This window comes from Peromyscus maniculatus, chromosome 9 (genome assembly GCF_049852395.1).
Source record: "Peromyscus maniculatus bairdii isolate BWxNUB_F1_BW_parent chromosome 9, HU_Pman_BW_mat_3.1, whole genome shotgun sequence".
Lineage (NCBI taxonomy): Eukaryota > Metazoa > Chordata > Mammalia > Rodentia > Cricetidae > Peromyscus > Peromyscus maniculatus.
The window spans coordinates 76,673,909-76,696,930 of NC_134860.1; the positions used below are offsets into that span (position 1 = coordinate 76,673,909).

At 40.0% G+C, this 23,022-nt stretch overlaps 1 protein-coding gene across 12 annotated transcripts in view; it reads right to left on the reverse strand.

Annotated features, from left to right (window-relative positions):
- Positions 1–12,447: 12,447 nt before the first annotated feature.
- Dgkh (diacylglycerol kinase eta) overlaps positions 12,448–23,022 on the reverse strand; it is a 166,553-nt gene continuing 155,978 nt past the window's right edge. For 6 of the 12 annotated variants that reach the window (XM_076545425.1, XM_076545426.1, XM_042285250.2 and 3 more), the window contains 4 exons: positions 21,868–21,987; positions 21,253–21,361; positions 19,715–19,845; positions 12,448–14,038 (listed from right to left, as the gene is read on the reverse strand). In XM_076545425.1, coding sequence (XP_076401540.1) covers positions 13,952–14,038; positions 19,715–19,845; positions 21,253–21,361; positions 21,868–21,987 — 447 coding nt within the window. In that variant the 3' untranslated portion in view covers positions 12,448–13,951. The remainder of the gene's footprint in view (positions 14,039–19,714; positions 19,846–21,252; positions 21,362–21,867; positions 21,988–23,022) is intronic. The other 6 variants (XM_076545427.1, XM_076545430.1, XM_076545429.1 and 3 more) reach the window with 1 other exon arrangement.

Sequence of the window (23,022 nt, forward strand, 5' to 3'; positions counted from 1 at the left end):
CAATGCGTTCAAGAGTGCTTCCTATCTTCTTTTCTATTAAGTTTAGTGTAACTGGATTTATGTTTAGGTCTTTGATCCACTTGGACTTGAGTTTTGTGCATGGTGACAGATATGGATCTATTTGTAATCTTTTACATATTGACATCCAGTTATGCCAGCACCATTTGTTGAAGATACTTTCTTTGTTCCATTGTATAGTTTTGGCTCCTTTGTCAAAAACCAGGTGTTCATATGTGCATGGATTAATGTCAGGGTCTTCAATTCGATTCCATTGGTCCGTATGTCGGTTTTTATACCAGTACCAAGCTGTTTTTATTACTATAGCTCTATAGTAGAGTTTGAGGTCCGGGATGGTGATGCCTCCAAGGGTTGCTTTATCGTATAGGATTCTTTTAGCTATCCTGGGTCTTTTGTTTTTCCATATAAAGTTGAGTATTTTTCTTTCCAAGTCTGTGAAGAATTGTGTTGGGATTTTGATGGGGATTGCATTGAATCTGTAGATTGCTTTTGGTAAGATTGCCATTTTTACTATGTTAATCCTACCTATCCATGAGCATGGGAGATCCTTCCATTTTCTGATATCTTCTTCAATTTCTTTCTTTAGAGATTTAAAGTTCTTATCAAAAAGGTCTTTCACTTGTTTAGTTAGTGTTATCCCAAGGTATTTTATATTATTTGTGGCTATTGTAAAGGGTGATGTTTCTTTGACTTCTTTCTCAGCCCTTTTATCATTTGTGTATAGGAGGGCTACTGATTTTTTTGAGTTGATCTTGTATCCTGCCACTTTACTGAAGGAGTTTTGCGTTCTTTTTGCGATTTTTTTAAAAAAGATTTATTTATATCAGACAGTGGTGGTGCATGTCTTTAATCCCAGCACTTGGGAGGCAGGGGCAGTGAGATCTCTGTGAGTTTGAGGCCAGCCTGGTCTATACAGTGAGTTCCAGGACAGCCAGGGCTATGTAGAGAAACCCTGACTTGAAAAACCAAATATATATAATGTATATGAGTAACTCTATCTGCATGTATGTCTTATGTCAAAAAAGAGCATCAGATCCCACTCTAGATGGTTGTGAGTCACCTTGTGGTTGCTGGGAATTGAACTCAGGACCTCTGGAAGAGCACTAAGGACCTCTTAACTACTAAGCAATCTCTCCAGCCCCCACACTGTGAACTTAACAAGTACTTTGTAGTGAACTTCAAGGGCTTATTTCTGTAGGGGTAAACCAAATTGTGCTTTTAATATTAGTAACTCGACCACATGGAATATTATCCATCAATAATTAAAAATTAAAATCCAAAAATTAAACAGCTCCAAAAATCCACACTGATATGTACATTGTTTTGGATGTATCTTGGGGATAAATCAAAGTCACACATAATTCTAATATAATGTACTTGAAATAATAAACGTTTTGGAATGGAGATGGATTAGCAGTTGCCTGGGGTTGGGAACTGGGTGACGAAGGCATAAGGGAAGTAGATGTGTTCACAAATGGGCAGCAAGAGAAGCCTTGTAGTGGGTCCTTGGGGTGACTCAACTGTTGAACAACTTGACCATATCAGTACCAGCATCCTGGTTTTGATGCCGTCTAGACTATTCCTGTTTTTCAAGATGGTGTGTGGACGTGGGGTCAGTAGTGGTAGCTAAAGGTACAAAGGACCCCTTTGTACTGTTCTGAAAATCATCCGAATGAATTCCCTCCAGAAAAAGCGCAGACCTCACACCTTCAAACACAGTCTTTTTTTATTTGAGAAGGTTGCTCTGAAGGCAGTGCCCTTTGGGAAAGACGTCTCTCATCATGTACACCAACCATTACTCTCAGCAAAGTACAAAAATACACACATCAGTGACTTCCTTACAATAAATACATAGTCATGCACCCCACAATCGAAGGCACCGAAACTGGTCACTTAGTAGTCATAAAAATTATTAGCTACGTTAACAAAGCCACCCAAATTATCTGTACAAGGAAATGTAACAATATATTCCAAAGGTGAAAACACATTCAAACATCTTTAAAATAGTATGCAATAAATATCTCAATTGTCATATAGATTTTAAAAATTATGCCATTGTAAACAGCATGTAAACAAACAAAACTCACGTCTTATCATTATTAAAAGTAAGTAGAGCCAAAGTTATAACCTCTGCTCTGTCAGGTATATTTCAATGGCAAGTGTGCTAAGCAGGTAAAAGTTTCACTCTTTTCTGTAGCAAACAGAGCCCATTGTGTAATAAATAGGCAGACTTTATCTGCATCTTTCAGATATAAGGATTTAGTTTCAAAACGGACTACCAAAATGTAGTAAATTCTTAGCTATAAATATGGCAAGACTAAATTAAAACTATCTTTTTTAATATACAGAGGAGAAGGAACTACGCTGTTAGGTTTCTACCATGATGGTAACAGGAGGGAAGTTAGTTCTGATTATCTTTATTGAAAGTGAAATGAACGCGCTGGGCAGAAGGTTACAGTGCCCAGCCTTCCTTGTCCAGTTCCTTTTTAGACCTTTTACAAAGTTGAACTAAGCCTAAAGTTATCAAGTGGAGACCTTTCTTTTGCTAAGGGACACAGAAATGGTTGGTATTTTATATGATGGGAAATAGTGATATCAATATATGCTTATCGAAATGTGAAAATACAAACCAACAAAGCCCTCCCCTCGAAACCTTATCGACAGTAAAGATAAAGACAGTTTATTCATTCTCATAAAGGAAACCTATAGCCTACCCATCAATAAGTACTTAGAAGTCAATATCATAACTCAAACGTTTGCTGTGTCTCATCTACATATCAGAACCTTGTGGTGTACAAATACTAGTGTATTACTGTATGCCGAGATACATGTGCTACCTGTTAAATGCCATTACTTTCTGCTCTCCATAGCTAAGGTGCTAATCTAAGGTGCTAACACCAACCTGCAGCTTCAAACAGAGCTTTTCCATCTCCAGGGAAACATGACAGTGCGACCTCCATCCTCCCCTGGGGGTTTATAATGTTGCCCCTCATGCATTTTGCTATGAATGTCATGAATTTCTGCCTTCCCAAAATAAACCTGAGATTCACCCTTTTCTATAAAGGGGACACTGGAGTTCCAGCACAGCTCCTCTAGTGGCAGAAGTAGTGTAGTGCAGGGTTAATGAAGCGTACACTTGATCAGTCACGGCCCGGACTATGGCCGACATGAACATTTAACAGCTGTAGAAATAAAAATGGGATTGCTTCATGATGACTCAGATTTGGTTAGTTTTGGAGGATGGTGGGGAGGAATTAGACTCGACTGAAATAACCTGAGGAAAAAACTTTTTTTTTTTTTTAAATTCCTCCTCATTTCTTAATACAGACTGTAGGAAAAGCAAATTGAGAACAAATTTAAACTCTACCAGACAGGAATCCTGTCTTATTTTTCCATCTTCAGCATCTAAGTGAGTGCCAAGGTTATAGCAGGTAGGAAAAGTTTACCAAGTGCCTAGAAGAGAGCATTGCACTTTTATTATATGCACTGACTAGTGTTCGTTTGAGAAATTTAACTTGAAGAGCGCTGTGCTAACTTTTATCATTATCTGGGTGCATGGCAGAACAGCTTCAGAGAATCACAAAGGAAAATGGGCCCAGAGGTAACAGCAAGGTTTTCACTCTCTATGTCTTAGAAGGGCAATGGCAGCCACAGATCTTCCTCTACTTGTAATACAATAATCATTAATAGTAAGTGGCTTGAAATCATACAAACTTCACCTCTGCCTTCTTGAGTGAACATCGCTTTAAAATTTTCACTTTTATTATTGTTTTTTATTCCTTTCCAAGTCTCATCATCAATATATATATATTTGTCTGTGAAGATTCTAAGTATTGAGTGCATAGAACAGAAAGACAATCTGTAGGGCAAGTGTATGAACACAAGCAAGACTCTGGCAGCAACGTGGAAATTTATGTCTCACTTCCGGAAACAAGAATTCAGATCTGGTAAATACTTCTGATGTAAAGACACGTGATTAACAAATGATGATCCTTAATAAAAAAAACAATTGCTTTTGCCTGTTGACGTTCTATTTGTCTGCTCAGAGGGCATGTGTCTTTGCTAACACCAGACTTTCACCGGTGTTCTGAGCTTTTATTTGTGACAGTATAAAAATATAATTCAAAAACATTAGTCAAAGTCCTATTATGTACTAGCTAGACTCTGGGACTACAAAAAGAATAGAGAAATTCAGCGGGAGAGGTGTGTCTGTCTGGGTATGTGTAACTAAGTATGATATTAATAGAAAAACTTTGACTATACATGAAGCATGGATGAAATACTGGCCCGAAAAATTAAGCTGTCATTGAGGTGGATTAACAAAAACAACTAATAAAAACATGCTATAGGAAGGCTGAGGCAAAGCATTACAAGTTGGAGGCTATCCAACAGTGCTTCACAGAACACTGACTTTGCACAGTTCCTTGGATGAGCTGACCTGTGGCATGCCACTATGCCAAGGGACTGAACCCCCACACTGGATCTCTTCTACATTCCTGGGCTAAGAAAGGTTAACGAAGGGTGGAGGATGCCTACGGGGTGGCAGGGCAGCCAGCTCTGAAGTCACTGATCAGCCCTTTGCCCCCATGCAGCATGCTCAATAAGCCATGCTTGAGGAGAAGTCCAGAGTCCATGCTGCTAAGGGACAGGAAAGCCTACTCAAGGACTTTTAGCAAAGAGAAGACAAAACATATGTGTGTCTCTGTACTCTGGGAAGAGAGAATGCAAGCAGGAAATTGGGTTGCTGAAGAATTAGCAAAAGAACAGGAAAGAAAAATGGTGAAGACAGAGACAAGGCAGTGGAATTATTACTTTAGTTCAACTAGGGAGACAGAACTCAAGATGCCATTTGAATTTCTGGGATGGTAAATATATATGTATGTATATATATATATATATATATATATATATATATATATATATATATACATACACGGCTGCAATAAATACCAAAAACAACCTATAAAATAATTTACTTGCATAATCAAAACCTCCATTAGGATGAAGCACTTGTTTTGTTCCATATTTCATTTTAAATTTCTTGTCAGAAAAACACAATTTGCATAATGTTGTCATCAACACAGCGTCATCTTTCTGAAGGCTTTTCAAGTAAAAGTGGAGGGAACAAAAGAACTGTGGGTCCCAAGACCTGCCCCATTTGCACATTCAAACACGGGGGCCTCTCACCTGACATCTGTAACAGGACACGTGCTGAAGTTATGCTGAATATCAGCTGTAGTGGGGTCAACTCCAGGGCAGGTCTCTGGGGGAAACAAATTCCCAGCAAAAGACTCTCCCTCCGTGAATGTACCAAATCTTTCTACAATAATCACTTAGAGATCAGCCATCATGAAAGTTCATGAAAGTCATTATTGTGATAGAGAGAGGAGGCTGGGCTAAAGAGTTACAGGTTGGAGGTTATCTTGAGCTACATAGTGAGTTTGAGGCCAGCCTGGGATAGGACCATGTGTTAAGACCATATCTCAAAATGCAAATAAGCTCAAAGAAAAAGCATGCAGATGAATTCCAAGTTAGTCTTTTTCCTTATGTCATATAGTGTTCACGTTTCCAGAATCCCAATTTTGGGGGAAGGGAGACCACAGGAGCTCTGAGGCACCAAGCTATGCTGTTAATAAACTGCCATATTGGACAAAGAACTTTCCAGAGCAGAAATCAGCCAGTATGGCTTCTTCACCAACCGGCTAAAATCAAAGGAAAAATTAGCTAGTCATTACATCAAAATGTCCTATGAAAATAAGCTCACACTTTGCTTTAACTGCAGTGATTTCTAATGGATTTCTCTTGGATTTCCACTGTGGCAATGATTAGGACATCTGCTTCTGTTTCTCTGTGGGATGTTTTTGGAGGTACACTGCACAATGGAATACTATTCCAAGTCAGAGAAGGTAGGGACGTGGCCGTGCTCTATCTAGATCAAAGATGCCATTTTGGAAGATGTTGAAATGTCAAGAGGGTCTTAGCACAGGGAAAGCTGGCAAAGAATCCCGTTGCTTCACTTCTAAGCTAGAGCCTTCATGAGGTCTCTTCTTGGGGTAATTACCCTAAGGAAGTCGGTGAAAGCCTTGCTGAAAACTCTATTTATCTCCATAAAATAGACACTTAACATGAACATAGAAAACCTGAAACTACCCTAAATGTTTGAAGATTTCAGGAGTGAGTTTCTAGCTGAAATGAATGTTATATAGATTAAAAGACCCATGACCTATTCCGGGCAGATGTTACTCATTCAACCTCACTTTATTTGGGGGGGGGGTTGTTTGTTTGTTTCTACTCTTGCAATGTTGGAATTGAATCAGGGCGGCAAACTTGCAGAACAAGCTCTCTACCACTGAGCCACCTGCCCTTCGTGTCCATGTCTAAATGGAATGTCAAGGGTTACTAGGGTTTTTTTTTTTTTTTCATGTTATAACTGGGATGCCTTTCTTTATAACTAAAATGACACTGAGAAAGAAATGGTAAATCAACGTAGGACTCATGCTGATATCTGTCCTTTCTTATAGCAGAAAAATGATTAATTACTTGTAACTGGCAGTGTGGGGCAACTCTTTGAACTGGGAACCCAAGGCATCAAAATATATTAGGTGTACAAAAGACCACGAGCCACTGACAAGGTGGAACAGAATGACCCTCTTCAGGATCCAAGAGGTCAGTTCTACATAAATACTATAAATAAAAAGTATTAAGGAAAAGGTATCACAGCTAACACATTTCAAGGCTCAGCGAATTCAGGAAAATTTCTTTGGTGTTTATGGTATGGACTGAGTCACCTTTATCTTGTCCTTTACAGGAACCATCTAAACCCCTGTGACTGGTTACCACTGCATCTATTGCTGAGTTGAGAAAGCACAGACATCTCTACCCTGTGAAATAAACATTTGCAGGAGCTGTTCCAAATGTCATGGAGATTAGGTCACCCCAAGTGCCTCCTAACTAACCTATAAATTTCTGCAGTAAAATGGGCTCCCTGGAGAGTTAATTAGCTAACTTCTAGGAAGGATTTCAGACATGACCAATAGGGCACTTTCTGAGGTTCACTGCCCACCATGTCACACATTTCATGTGTGCTCTGCCCTACAATACAGCATGAAAAATGTGTTCAAACTCTTTGTTCCTAGGCCTTGTCAAACTGCCATAAGTTCCTGAATTATCTATGCTTCTAACATATTCTCATTTTTTCTATCCTCAATAAATGCATCTACAACACTATAATACAAAGCTCTGTCATTAAAAGCAAACTAATTCTTAATTTCCTAATAGGTTTAAATAACTTACAATTTACCTGCTGTTCACATCATAAATAGAAAACAGTTGTATTTAGGGATTAAAGTGTTTTCTTTGATTTACAACTTTCAGTGCGATTATTGAAAACAGAAATCTTTGTTTCCTTCCCTGAAAACAAGTGATTTTATTCTCCATGGTATGTTGTGCAAATGCATTTGGAATGTTTGGGTTTTTGAATAGTTGAGTCAAGAATATATCCAAATGGGAATCATGAAAAACTTAGTTAAACTTTCTCGTTATTTGACAGAAATAAGCAAACAGTATCCATGGATACCATTTGCAGTATAGCCCCAAATCACAGGGAAACAGATTTCAAGCACAGACTTTGGAACCAAAGGGTAGACATTAGAGGTGTGAGGTCTTTGGGAGGATTCAAGATTCAATGCTTATTGGAATTGGCCAGTGCAATCACTGACATGTCCCCACCACAAAAACTAAAAATTCACTACAAGAAAAGACTTACAGAATGAAGACATGACATATATTGGGCAAAATATAGCTTAACAGATCTCTTGACTATGTTATTCATTTTCGTGCTTTCTTTCTGCTTTGTGCCTTTTTAGATATAAAAACCATTTTGTAGAAAAGTTCCTGTGACTGTTCAGTTACCTAAGACAGGAAAGAAAATAAGGTTTTTTTTTTTTTTTTGGTTTTTTTTTTTTTTTTTAAAGAAGGAAAACACTGGGCATCTGTTTGACAGAAATGAGCATTTCAAGTATATAAGTCAACCATTAACAGAGCTATTACACTCCAGGCAACAGCAGTAAAAACGAAAGGAGCTCAGATACGGATTCTGTATAAAGAGTACATTTCACAACGTAATAAATAAGGGCACTGATTTATACAACCGGTTCTAAGGAATACTGCCTTTAAGGGACGGTGCTGACGTCAGCACTGTCCCACAGAGAGAAATTCAAAGGTGCAATGCTTGCCCCTAAAGCCACAAAATATACAAAGCTTTTATATCTGTTTGTTATTAAATATTTTATCTGCCAAAAGTCTTGCAAACTCAAATACATCTTGGCAAGGTTGAATAACCAGCATGACAATTCTTTTGGTATAAAAAGGTAAGAAAAAGTTGTAATATGAAAATCAATAATACCAGTAAAGGAGACAGTTGTGGTACAAATAGATTGAAACATACAAGTGACTTTTATCCCATTGAAAGAGAAAAGTCAATGCAATTTACTTGAAGGCTTGAAAATAATTTTCATATTTACCAGCTCTAGATAAATATATTATTCCAATGTGTTAGTCATCTTCAGTATACAATATATACCTCACAAAACTGGGTGTGCTGTGATACCCAAGCCTTTCACACCACTAGCTAGCTCCTATCAGCACTGTAGGCAGCCTTCGGCTGCACGTCTTTAGTACTCAGATGTAGAAGTAGGAACGGCTAAGCTGTGTAGAACAACAGTACAATCAACTATTAAGGGTCATAAAACACATTCTCCTTCCTTGTCTGCTTATATATTTAACTGCATTCACCTACTTTGATAGCATCAGTTGAGTATGAAATGTCTTTATTTTAATGCACTTTATAAGTAACCCTGTGTTCTGTTGGTTAATTTACTCTTGAAATCTAGATAGTAAGAAATACCCAGACTATTCACAAAGTCTTACACAATTTGTAACTTGTAGCTAGAAGGAAATATTTTTATGTGGATTTTTAAATAAGTTTAAAGCTGTGGCTTGGTTTTTATTTCCCAGCTAAAACTTGGAAGTGCAAAAAATGAGTATATTAAATAATGTAAATACAATATATTAAATTACATAAAAGGACGTGAGTTGTTCATCTATAATATATACACTGTGGAGCCTATCTTAAGCATTGTTATTGAGTTAATACAGTCTCGGCTACTCTGTCTAATGGCTCTACCTGAAAATAACAGACAACTACAGAGAAAGGCAGGTACAGTCCAGCTGTCTTTAGCTCTCCGTTCCCTGTATCGACAAACCTTTATATATTTTCTTCTAACATAAACATCTCTAAACAAAACCTGGGAAAATAACAATAAAGAAAAATAATGCTTTGCTTATTATAGGAAAACAATAATTATCACTCTCTAAAGTTCTACTTGCATCTTTGTGAAGGAACCCTATTACTAAGGCATCGTTACCAATATGAGGAGATTGTAACACAAAAGTCCACTGAGAACACCACAGCAGGAACAACCTAGAGGGAGGGCTCACTACGCTTGGGGTGGGGTAGTGGCAGGGCAGCCAGGCAGCCGAGTTGGGGAAGCCGCTGGCAAAGGCTATCCCACGAAGCAGCAGTCCCCTTTGAGGAAGTTTCATTTCTAATTCCTTTTTCCCCACCTGTACTGGGGAGAGTCTGGTATTTGAAAAATCAACTTCCACCTACAGAGAATGTGTCCATTGGGGTGGGGGAGCTGAGAGAGAGATTCTAGATGTCAGAGTTGAAAAGGAAGTGATTTTACAGCTGAGTTAAAATAGACATTCCCCCAGGAATTCATCCTTGGAAAATGAAAGTTCACTGGCTCAGCTGGAGCTGGAAATGGTTTGCTCTAGAAGTGATGCACAGAGGGATCGATCACCTTTAATTTCTCAGTTCATAGCTTGTCAATTCATGTCAAAACAACCCATGGAGTCAAAAACAGTAAGATTCTTGTATATCACAGTAGCTAGGAAGCTATGTTTGAGTAATTTATATGAAAATATAAAAATTAAGGGTCAAATTCCTGGCAATAAATCACTGGGAAAAGATCTCATTATAGAATTGAACAATTTGAGTTTGGAGGCCAAGAACATATTGTTTTTCAGGAACTATTTTTAACAGATTATGAACCATGTGAAAATCAAGATAAGTTAGCATAAGACAAAGAGATCCAAACCTAGCAAAATATGCCTGCTTTCAGGCATATTTTTATGTTTAAAGGACATTTACTTTTCTTGAAATCATTTGGATTCTTCATCCTTTTTTTTGTACACCTAATGAGTCATTTAATGTGTGTGGGCTGCTATGAGCCTTCAAGCATGAACTATGGCAACAGGATAATCTACTGATACAAGAAAATGAAAATGTGCAAGTTGAAGGAGACTGCCTAATCTTCATCTCAGTACATATTCTTCTGGAATGTTCAGTGTGAATGAAGTCATGAGCAACTGAGTGTATCACCTGAATAACAAACTGAGCAAATGTGGGTGGCTCAGTGGTAGCTTAAAGTCTCTAAGGGCTGGAGAGAGGCCTGAGGGATATGACTGAAAGGAAGATTTGAATTCAGCAGACCTGGAGTGGACCTGAGGTTCTCCAATCAAAAATTGCATTTATTTATTATTGTGTATATATGCATGATAATATGTGGGTGAACATGCCATGGTGGGCATAGTGAGGCCAGAGGACAAGTCTATAAGAGCTTTCCCCCCCCCTCCCACTTTTATGTGGCACCTGGCGTTAAACTTGTTGCCAGACCCGCTGAACCATCTTGTCAGCTCCAGGATTCTGCAATTTTTTGTAAGCTCCCAAATAACAGTAATGCTGACTGCCCATGGACCACATTTTCAGTAGCAGTGACCCAGGCTACTGCTGTCAAATGGAGTATTTTTGCAATGGTGAAAATGTTCTACATCTGTGGTTACAGGGCACTCAAAATGTGGGTAATGCAACTAATAAATGAAGTTACTGGTAAGAATAAACTTAAATGTAATAGCCATAGGTGCCCAGTGGCTGAAATACTGGAGAACACAGATCTGAACATCCACAGAACATCTCTCCTCCACCACAGCAATATGTCTCCAAATGGCCTAACGTTTCAATTATCTAGCAAACTGAAAATGTATTTAATTGTCCCCAACATTTTGCTAAATGACCTGTGACATTAAAATAAAAATCAGGGAGGTGAAAGGTTTCATGGGGTAATGGAGAAAGGGGAGCAGAAGGCAGTGAGAATTTGGGCAGACCTGGGGTTTTACTTAAACTTAACTCTCTTCCTTTCCTTTGGGGGTGGGGAGGACAAATGAACATTAAATAATTTGGAGGAGAGAAGAGCAAGCTACAGGCAGGTGCACAGGAAAGCGTCTCTTTCCACTTAAGCAAGGATCAAAGACACATCCTCTGCATCCCAGATATGACTGAATCTTAGTGAGAGGCATCCCCCACTGTCTTGTTTTTGAAACCCTACCTCGGATGAGATGGTTTCTTTCTGACACTAGCAGAGACCGATGGAGTCTCTGAGAGCACACTGCTGGTAAGCTGAACTCACTGGCATCCAGCCCTGATTCATGCTGACATGGATTACAGAGAAAAACATTCACATTGGACAAAACCGCTCATTCAAACTGTCATCTTGAAGGATGTCCGTCTTCCCAAAGCCATTCTACTTAATGAAAGTTTTCATGAGTTGGGATTTTACAGAACACATAAAAGGTGTTAGCAGGAACTGGAAAGATTACCAAACAAAGGAAAAGCCAATCACTGCCCACCCCTAGGGAAGTAGCCATTAGAACTTTTTTTTTTTTTTTTTTTTTTTTTTTTTTTTTTTTTTTTTTTTTTTTTTTTAATGTGTGTTGATAGAGATGTATTTGGGGGCAGGTGAAAACCCAGTAATGGTTTCTATATTAACACAGGCCTGGAGTGGTCTTTATGCTGGAGTCCCTCCCCACCCCCAGCCCTTTCTCCTGAACAATGATCTAGGGAGACTTCTGGGAATGTGGCCTCTGATAATCTGGTTTCACAGGAAGTATTGGCAGGGCACTCACCAGGCGGTATACAAAAGAGACCTTCTACTTCACAGGTGTGCAGAACATCAAAATCACTAAGGGATTGGCTGATCGTCAGCTCAAAAGCCTCGATATGAATTATCTTTGGAAAATTTCCATTGTGCACAACTTAGGTAAAAAATATATAGTCAGACATATTTATATGGTCAGGAACCCTTCAAGATTGTCTGTAGAATTTTTTGTTTTTGCCCTGCTGTGGCCAGGTCCTCATTTATTTTAAAGGTATCTAAATTTTGTGATATTTTTTACTAGTAAATACCCAAGTTAGAAATAAAATGTCAAACATTGGGCAAATGATTGTCTAGAAAGTATCAGGGATACTGTATCTCAAGACAACATGTGAGTAAGTGCATTTATATAGGTAAAGGTATATGGGCATGTAAGTGTACACGTGTGTGTGTGTGTGTGTGTGTGTGTGTGTGTGTGTGTGTGTGTGTGTATCTACTGGGCACCTAGCAGATTACTATTAAAACTGTATCCGCTGGATCAACAACCTGCTTGCTTCTCATATCTCATAGAACTTCCAAATATTCCAATTGATTTTTGGCATATAATGACCAGAAAACACTTATAAAGATAGTTGTACTTTTTTGACATATATACCTTTGGCTTTCAAACTTGGTAATTCTATTGAGCAACACAGACATACAATGGTTTAAAAAAAGGAAAATAATTTCTACCTGGTAGACTATCAAAATGTGTGTGATATAATAATACAAAAAGCCCTTAAGAAGCAAAACTAAATTTCTTCCATTGGGGAATTCATGTCAATAATTGCTTCAGCTGGTGCAGATAACTCAGGGTGCAAATCTTAGCTGAGACTTTGGACAATTCCTAGATGTCCACAGTTTTACAAATTCAAGCAGAAACTCAAAATGGTTATTAAATTGAAATGAAAAAAATGGGAACAAAATGTGAGGATTTGAGTTTGGAAAGTTGTAATAAGTTCTGTTAGGCAACAGAACATGTAAAGCTTATGAAAATTGCCCAACAAGTCTCTTAATGCATATACCCATGGTTTGGGATAGGCAAAATAAATTTGGTTTGCATAAGATATATATCATTTGCTGATCATGGCACAGATGAATGTTCACAGAGTCTCAGTATGGAATCTTTACTTAAAAGTCCACACTGAAGAAAAGTGCCCTTAACCAACAAAAAGTGCTTGGGTAGCTGGGTGGTAATAAATTAAATTTCATTATAACAGACATTAAAGCTATTGAAGTACTACAATAATATATATGACATGCAAGAAAAAAGAAGGACAACTCAGGCAGGAACATCGTGCATTAAATTTGCATCATTCATAGTATGTGATGGGTTGGTCTCACCACATTCTTTGACCAGTGGATACTGGGAACTTAGGGTGAAAAGACTCAAAACCCAACTCCTATCTTCATCTCCTACCCAGAGGTTTCTAGGAAGGAGCCAATGCCTTCACTAAGGAAGCCTGAGAAGTTTCAACTGCATACCGTCAACACAGCTGCAGGTGCACGAGAGAGCCTCCGGTCCGTCAGCCGGCTCTACGGAGAATGGACAACGAGCAAGCAAAATCCACCTTTTAGACAAGGCAACTGTCTCCAGTCCTTCTTCCTCTTTTCACTGCTGCAAGAACTTCCTAGCATGTCAGGTTTGCCCAACAAGAAAATGGCTTTGTGGAATGGGTTGAGTTGGGTGTTTGTTTGTTTGGGGTTTTGTTTTTGGCACAAAAATGATTTTGTAATACCTTAAATCAAAACTTTCACCCACAGCAAAACATCAATCCAGAGAGGTGCTTCGGTGGTGCTTATCTACCAGAAAATCACAAGAACAGCCAGCGGCTTCCAAGAACGCTGTATTGAGTCCCGAGAACTCCTCTTCCAGGAAATAGCACCAGTGCGACCACACCTCAGTCCAAGTTGGGAGGGTTCCTTTCAAGCTCTTTAATTCCCTGGAGAATTCGCTTCATATGACCCACTTTCGGTATCCCCAGGTCCTAAAAAGAAAAAAAAGAAAGAAAGGAAAGAGGGAGGAGGGAGAAAGGAGACCAGTTTACCAATAAGACTAGAAATTAAACTATCAACTAGTAATTAGCATAATTAGCACTTACTTTATCCATTTTATTAACAGTTTATATTCAATGGTTCTAGAAGTGATAGCTAAAAAACTAAGCTAATAAAACAGAAATAGCCTAATACTGGGGGGGAAAAATGACCAATCAATAAAAAGATACCATACTCCATACAAATCCTCTTGGTATCTTCATGGATTATGTACAGCTAGGAAAACTGTTCAAGAGTCAAAACTAATATGGTTTCTTCCTCTCCCTTTTCATTTTTAAAGACAAGCTCTTTTGTGAATTGAGGCAAATGATGAAGGATAGCTGGGCTTTTAAGGCACACGCTTTTTTCATGTACACACACACACACACATATTCTTCTTATTTTGGAGACAAGGTCCTGTTGTCTTGTTCAGTCTACTCTTGAACTCTTTGTGATTCTCCTGCCTCAACCTCTTGAATAATGCACCACACCCACCTTTTGTGCTTAAAATTGTGGCCTGCCAGACACAGTGGCACATGCCCGAAGGCCCATGACTTAGGAGACAGAAGTTGGTGGATAAAGCACTCAAGGCTGTCCTTGGCTATATTACGCTACAGTGACCATGTGGAGGCCTTTCGAGGCAAGGAAGGTGTCTCTTGTTTCAGATCCTTTTCAGTGCAGCCCAGGCTGGCTGGGCCCAGCACGTGTGACCAATTCTCCTGTTCTTCTCTCCCGTCTTTCCCAAATCCCGCCCAAAAGTGAACTACAAGATGACTTGTTTACAAAATGGAAACATTCTAAGAAAGTTCACTCAGTTCTATAATGTAAGGGCTGGTTTTACTTATAAACTTAGAAATGAAGCATATCAAACTGATTTAAATCACACACATGGAAACAGCATACACTATCTCTCTCACACTTTAGAGTAGTAATCATAACCATCGTTCTAAATCCTCCTGGAAAACAAGTTTTCCATAGCTAGTGCTATTCAAGCTTGGGATCATTTCAGGGTAACATTTTTATCAAACTTAACTGACCCAGAAAAACAAATGCTCTCATGTGCTACCAGGGTAAACACAATTAGTCCCAAGGCTCTACACATTTCTTGGGTATGTGATAAATATCAACTTGAAGGCAAGCCCAAATCCATGTCAGCTGCATAAATTTGGAATGTAAGTGAGTATTTCAATGGGGCTAGGGAGATGGCTCAGTGACTACGAGAGCTTGTTACTTTTCCTGAAGACACAGGTTCAATTCCTAGCACCCATGTCAAGTGGTTTACAACGACCTGTAACTCCAGCTTCGGGATCCTACGCCTTCTGCGGGCCTTGTGGGCACGGTACACATGGCTTATATTGACACAGATGTACACATAAATAAAAAATCATTTTCTTGCAAAAAGAATGTAAATCTACACGTCAGAGTTCCCATTCAAACAGAAGACTTGTTCTTTAGACTTTGTAATAATCTAGTACTGTACTTATAAAATAGATTTCAATATCAGACATCTTCTTTTAGGCCATACAAACACTGCGTTCTCCAGAATGCAGACACTTTGGGGATTCTACTCAGAAGTACTGCGTTGGTACCATGAGAGGAATGTCTTCCAGAGGGAACGCAGTTACAATGGCTTCTTAGCTCCCTGTCTTTCCTTGGACCAACTTCAGTATCTACTTGTCTCCTGTTGTTGGGTTGTAATAAAAGATTTGCTTTGACATTTGATATAGCTGCCATTTTAGCAGGTATCGTATGCATGCATCATTGTCTATTTAGTTTTTATGTGGGATGTGTTTGTGTGTGGATGTATGTGTGCAGACAGGTGTGTGGTTTGTGTGTGCATGATCTAGCCAAAGATCAACACAGTGTCTTCTCCTTTTTTTTTCTTTTTTCTTTTCTTTTTCTTTTTTTAGGACTCTGGTTCCCGGCCCTCCAGGCAGTGTCAGGGGTGGGCTCCCTCACGTGGCATGGGTCTCCAGTTGGACCAGTCATTGGTTGGCCACTCCCACAATCTCTATGCCATCTTGACCCCAGCACATCCTGCAGGCAGGACAAATTGTAGATCGAAGGTTGTGTGCCTGGGTAGGTGTCCCAATCCCTCCACTGGAAGGAAGCCTTGAGTCGTTTTGAAATGGGGTCTCTCTGAACCTGGAGCTCATTGATTTGACTAGATTCCTGCCCAGTCTCCATCTCTCCAGACCTGTATACTTATTTTATTGTATTTATCATACCTCATTTCTAACTTTTTGTTTCTTTGGATGAATAGACACAATTTTGCCAAAGACTCCTGTGCAGATGTTGAGTTATCCTTCCGGGTACCCACACACACCTTTCAGAATGTGGGAGGGGGGAGCCTTCACTGTGTCTTTTCCATCCTCTCCAGCATCCCTCCCCTACTGTGTCCCAGCACGGGAAAGGTCACTGCCGGCTTCCTGCTCTGCTAAAGCATGTTAGAAATGTTTCTCTTTGCCAAGTGTCTTCGGTTGTTTAGTAATCTCCAGTGATAAGGCAGGGACATTCTGGCCAAGCCCTGGGAAGGAGCTAACTGGGTGAGGGGTAGTGAGAGAAACAGGCTATGAGGACACACCCTTAGGGTCAGTAATAGTAGTTTTAAGCAACTGAAAGAAGGCCAGGGTGGATGGGCCAGGGGCCAGTGATAAGAAGGTGGATTAAACAGGCAGGGCCTTTGGGCCTCCACAGAGATGGACGCCATTGTTCTCCCAAGAATGAGAAGCTGCTGGAAGATTTGAAGCAGAAAAACAACATGCTTGGTTGAAGATGACATCCTCGTATCATGGTGATTCAACACGAACTATGGGCTGGAGAGACAGAGGACCAGTGACAAGACCAAGACGAAAGCTACTGATCTTCCACAAGAAGGTGGGATGTGGGATGCAGTGTGGAGGAAACTCCTGGGAAGAACTGGAGAGCAATGATGGTAGAGGATCTACTGTGTCAGAGTTTGGCTGGGATGGCGAGATGGATCAGGAAGAGGGAGGTGCTAACTCTGACTCTGGGTGTCTCTGCTGCCGGGCACCCGAAGGGCGAGGGGCATAGCTGAGAACAGAGCAGAGCCGGAGAGGGACAGAAGATCAGAGTCCCTCTTGGGACGCGGTAAGATCTCTGCCCTCTGTGATACTCAAGTGTCCGGAGCCAGCTGGCAACAGTTAACGTTCACTAATGAGGCCAAGGGCTTCGAGGAGACTGAGAATCACTGACATATCCAGGAGGAGGAGCTGAAGCAATGGGACCATTCCACAGTCGGTGGTTCTTCCCCAGTGTCTTTGAACCAGTCTACAGTCTGCTGCTCCTGACAGGAAGGCACAGAGGACAGGGAAGCGGCTCTCCAGTCTCACGGTTTTGTTCTCTAGAAGGCTCTCTCTGTAAAAATGTCCTCTCCCCATAGCCCGCACCCTATTTTAAAACCAAAAGGGTTAAGTGGTGATGCAAATTTCTAAAGGAAAGTATCAAGGGAGAGAACATAATTGGCCTTAAAAACACAAAGAAAACAAACCCAAATCATGAGACGCTAATGAGAAAGTTTAGCAAATTACTTCTTAATCATCTCCTTTCTTCTCTTACTTTCTTTTTTTCTCTCTCTAATTTGGCTTCTGTGTATACATGAGCTTTAACATTTGGCAAATCTTGCTACATTCAATATATGTGTGTGTGTACATCTCTGTGTTGAGTATATATCTGTATATGTAGTCACATAACATGAACATGTATGTATCTAGGTGTCCTTTAACATACACGAGTTCAGCATATGTATGATGTGAGCCTCTAGAAGGCAAATGACACAGAGGGATCCTAGAACAATCCATTAACAAGCAACTGACTGTTCAATAAATATTGCAACCTGCCAATGTTATCAGACGCTACATAAACACTAGCTATAAAAAGGTCCTATAGTCCTGTGTATATGCCATGTGTGTGCACATGCGCATGCATTCATGTCAAGTTCTGAGGTCAATCTTTGCTTTATGAACTTAAACACAGTATATTCTAAAGTGCATCCATTAGGACACACAGAATAATTAAGCTACTTTATTATTATCACAGCTAACAATGTTTAGAAAGGAACAGCATTCTCCTTTTGATCTGCTAAGGTACTGTACAACTCCTTAATAAAGACATGAACTTTATATTATCCATTACTTGGACCAAGATCTCTGCTAAATTGTGCAGATGAAAGCACGAGAGTTATAAATAAGCTAGAAAAGTCATCACTCCGTACACTCTAGAACATTATCTATCAGTAAGGGATTGTTTCAGCAATGTTATTTATTGTAGTTGTAAAATGGCAGCATGTAGCGAGCAAATATGATACAGTAAACTCCTACTGTGCATGCTTCTCTGTGTGTGCATCCCTGTGGAGGTCCGGAGTTGACCTGTGCCTTCCTCCATCACTCATGACTGCATTGTTTTTGGACAGGGTCTCTCACTGAGTTTAGAGACCATTGGTGAGGTTGGCTGGCCAGAGAACCCTCCTGTCTCTACTAAGCCCCAGTTCTGAGGTTTAAGAAATGCCACCATGCTGCCGTTGTCTGCATGGGTGATGCGGATTGACCTCGCATTCCTATGCTTATGCAGCGGGAGCTGACCGTATCTCTCCAGCTCCTGTCTTCTGGTCATATATCCTGGACAGAATAATCCTGCCTTGGCTGTTCAACTGTTGAGTATGTACCCAAAGTAAACCAGGGTATTACCGCACATCATCAATGAAAGGATTTCTGGCTTTGGCATACATGACTGAGAAAGCAGCTATGCATATTTTAAACTCCATTTACTAAATAATAATAATAATAATAATAATAATAATAATAATAATAAAAGTTACTTTTTTTTTAAATTTTTTTTAGATTTATTTATTTATTATGTATACAGCATATATGACTGCAGGCCAGAAGAGGGCGCCAGATCTCATTACAGATGGTTGTGAGCCACCATGTGGTTGCTGGGAATTGAACTCAGAACCTCTGGAAGAGCATTCAGTGCTCTTAACCTCTGAGCCATCTCTCCAGCCCGTTACTTCTTTTTGAAACTAATAAGACATCAACTATGTGTCATGGAAAGGGAGTTTTGATTTACTGGTCTAGTTATTCATGTGACCTCTAGAGTCCAGCTGAGAAACAGAACAAAATCCCAGGACTCAAAATTATCACTGCTGTCTCAAATGTACTTTCATAGACTAGAAAGACTTTCTTACTGGTATTTTACATTGATTTTTAGTTAACCTTATATTCAATTCATTTTCAGTCTTTTCCAACAATAGCCATCACCATCCATGCAGCCCCAACACAATGAGATGGTAGAAACAGGTCGCACTTGGAAACGTTAGGGCAGTAACAGCCACACCAGTGGCTACAGAGAGAAGCTATCAGGTGCATGCTGGGCTTCAGCTATGAGAGTCAGTCAGAGAAGGGCTCTGACAGGAAAATACTGCTGATGTTCTCACTGGAAAAGCACACAAGGAAAGTCAGAGCACAAACAACGAATGTGTGAGATGACTGGACATTTGCGTAACACAAGCCAAGCTGAAAGCACGTGACAGAGGACACACGGGAGGAAAGAGTCTATGTTGCAAGAAATGGTCCAAAACCAAAGCTCAAAAAAAAAAAAAAAAAGTATACCTTAAGATCTCGTCTTTCCAGATGCAAAAGTTCCGCCCCTCTGATGTCATGACGGATGAAGATTTCTTTGTACTCTCCCAAATTGAGCAGATCCAGCCAAGCAGCAACTTCCTCTGTGCCCCAATTCTGAACTACCAAAGTTAAGAGCAAAACCCCCTTAATTTCTACATGCGCAACGCATTACAAAGCATGGGTCGGCCATAGAAGACGCAAGACAGACAGACAGCAGCAGCAGCACTAGCCAAGGGCGGGTGGTGCAGTGGTTCTTCACAATGCCCCCCGCCCCATGCAGGTTATAGACTGCCAAAGGACTCGAGGAGGATTTGACCATACAAAGATGTGCGCCAGATGTGCGCACCTATGCCTCCAGCTCTAGTCCAGCTTCTCATGTAAACTACACAGCGCGCATTAGGGCATTAGCTTTGCGCCATTAGAATCCATGATGCAAAAACCATCATGAGCTCTGATGCCTTAAGGCCACAAGTGAAAAAATGTTTAGTTAGAAGTGAGCTATAAATGTTCATTAGAATCTGATCTGGGCTACTTGGTTTTACACATTTTTCTGCTTGGGTCTTGCTGACTTCAAGTGTTGGCCTCTATTGACTGTACTGTCATGGACAATTGCAACAATAAATGGCTAAAGATCGCTTTAACGTCATCTAAAAACTGTTTAGGCTGCTACCAAGACTAGTTGAATTATTCTACTTTTCAGTATGGATATCGTTCTTTCAAACCTTTTATTCAAGATGATGAGTTAGCATAATACAACCCTATTTTTTTTTTTTTTACTGTGTTTGGTTTTTACACACATCTAATAACTCTCCTTATAGATGTAAGGTTTTACACCACTTTTTATAAAGACCATAGGACTAACCCAGAAGAATCAATGAAATTCTTCTAGAAATTTATAAAGCTATTTCATTGCGAAAGGCAGATCTAGACCCAGAACTCCCAAGGTATTAGCACAGAGAGCATCAAGTTCAACTTGGAGGGAGGGGAACCAGGAAAGTAGCAGGGCGCAGGAGAAACGTGCACCTGTGTTATCAAAAGTGGAGTACTGTCCTTAAAACCAGGGAAAAAGAGGATTTGTAACTTCAGTGAAAAAAGACAGTTAGCAAGCAGAGTAAAAGAAAATGTCTATGTTCCCTTTATCAAAGCGATTTGGCTTTTTAACTCTGAGAAGAAAACACAGTTATACACTGATGCCTGAAGCAGCTGTTGAGAAGAGAGAGACCCCTTTGAATGGACACACTGACTCAACTGGACAGAACCAAAAGAGGCTGGTGACCCCCTCGTCCTCTCAGTCCATGTATAACACCACATTCTCATCAACAACAACACGTTGGGTATGATATGACTTGTATGGTTCCATGTACCATTTTAACCATTCTGAAGTGTACAATTCAATAATATTTAGAGTATTGACAGTGCTGGGCAGTGCTCGCCGCCGCCGCTACCTAATCCTAGCACACTCCCCCCATCCCCTCACCGATACCTTTCCAGTGAGTTATTTTCCCCCCCGCCACGGGACCACCTACCGGGCTGTGAACTTGACTTCGGTTTCTGAGCCTTTTCCTTTTTAAACTTGGGCACGATACGAAAGACTGTGCTTCTGCTGTTTCTTTTGGTGCAGTCCATAGGAGGCTCCTGTTCAAATCAAGAAAAAAAAATCACTATTTTAGGAGGTTATGGGGAGAAAACACCATTCCGTTAATGGAGTTAAAGAACAGTGTCCTAATTAGGGTTTTCTATTGAAGGAGGGCTGCTTACTGGCTTGCTCCCCATGGCTTGCTCAGCCTGCTTTCTTATAGGCCCCAGGACCACCAGCCTATCAATCACTAATTAGGAAAATGCCCTATAGGCTTCCCCACAACCCAACGTGGTAGGGGCATTTTCTCAACTGAGGTTCCCTTTTCTCAAACAACTCTAGCTTGTGTCTAGTGAACACAGAACCAGCCAGCACCACTGGGTTCTGAATACTCAACATGTACCACTCTACTAAACGCCCATGTTCACAGAAAGGCCCTTTCTCTCTTAACAACAAAAACATTTCAAAGTAGTACTCAAAATTCATTTCCCTGAAATGTCTCTTCTTAAGTCCAAACTCTAAAGTCGCACGGTCTGCATTCGTCAATGGGCTGAGTTTTCCATACCTCGTCCTCATTGGAGCGGAGGATATAATAAAGCCAGGGGATCTCCGTTAACTTCTGCAGCTCCACCTCCACAGAGTGTAGGGCACTGGATACCCGCTCTTCGTGGGGAGACTCCAACTGCTAGTCACGGGCAGGGGGAGAAATCGAAACAGAGAGAGATTCAGCGACCAACTTCACAGAACAACAAGGTTACTCTGAGCATCCTTCCCTCTGATCATAAGCTGTCAGCTTTCCTTCTAAGTCCTGATCCCGAAGCTGACACACATAACTGGTGCAGCTGAGGAAATCCACCCCCCCCCCCCACCAGAAGTACTGCTTTTGGTGTTTCTTAGATGTGATATCCTTCCCTTCCCCATTGTGACTTCCTCCTTCACTGCTTCCAAGCACATTCTCTGTGAACTGTCATACCTGGGTCAAAAATTCTTCTGACTTAGAGACTTTGGTCCATGAACAAATAAGTTTTAAAAACTCATCAAATACCTGTCATATAAAAAGCACATCACACACACACACACAAAAAAAAAAATCTAGAAAATCAAAAGAGCAAGTTTAAGGGAAAAACGAATCTCAGAAAAATTTGTGATGAAGAATGAAGAACTATTACAAAAATCAGGATTAAGCCAAAAGCCAAGGGGCTGGTAATCTGGAACAGGATGTAGATATTTTAAAGAGGATATAATTGTCATTTGTTATTTCCATAATAACTTACTTAAGGCAGTTATTACAATTCATAGAACTGGAATGCAGAAGATGAGATTCTGGTCATGGCTTGGTTACTAACTATACGAAGTTAGGAAGGGTACTGACATTGGACACCTTAGTTTCCTCTGTGTTAGAAATGGCACCATGTGACTAGAACATTTCTGAGCAATCTCTCCGCTAACCAATACCTTTAGAGACCATTTAAAAACTCCACAGTATCTACACTGATGTTCTCAGAATATTAGAAAGAAGAGTTCTGAGATTATCCTTATAGCTTATTATATAAGCATCTTTTTGTTGTTGATTCTCTGTGATACTGCAAGTATCTCCCAGTAGTTAATAAAATAAGATTTTTCCCACCCTACTGTATTAGATGGTTTTTCACATTTGTTCTATAAAATGAAAAATAAACTTCAGCTGTTCTCAAATACTATAAATTCCTTATTGTCATAC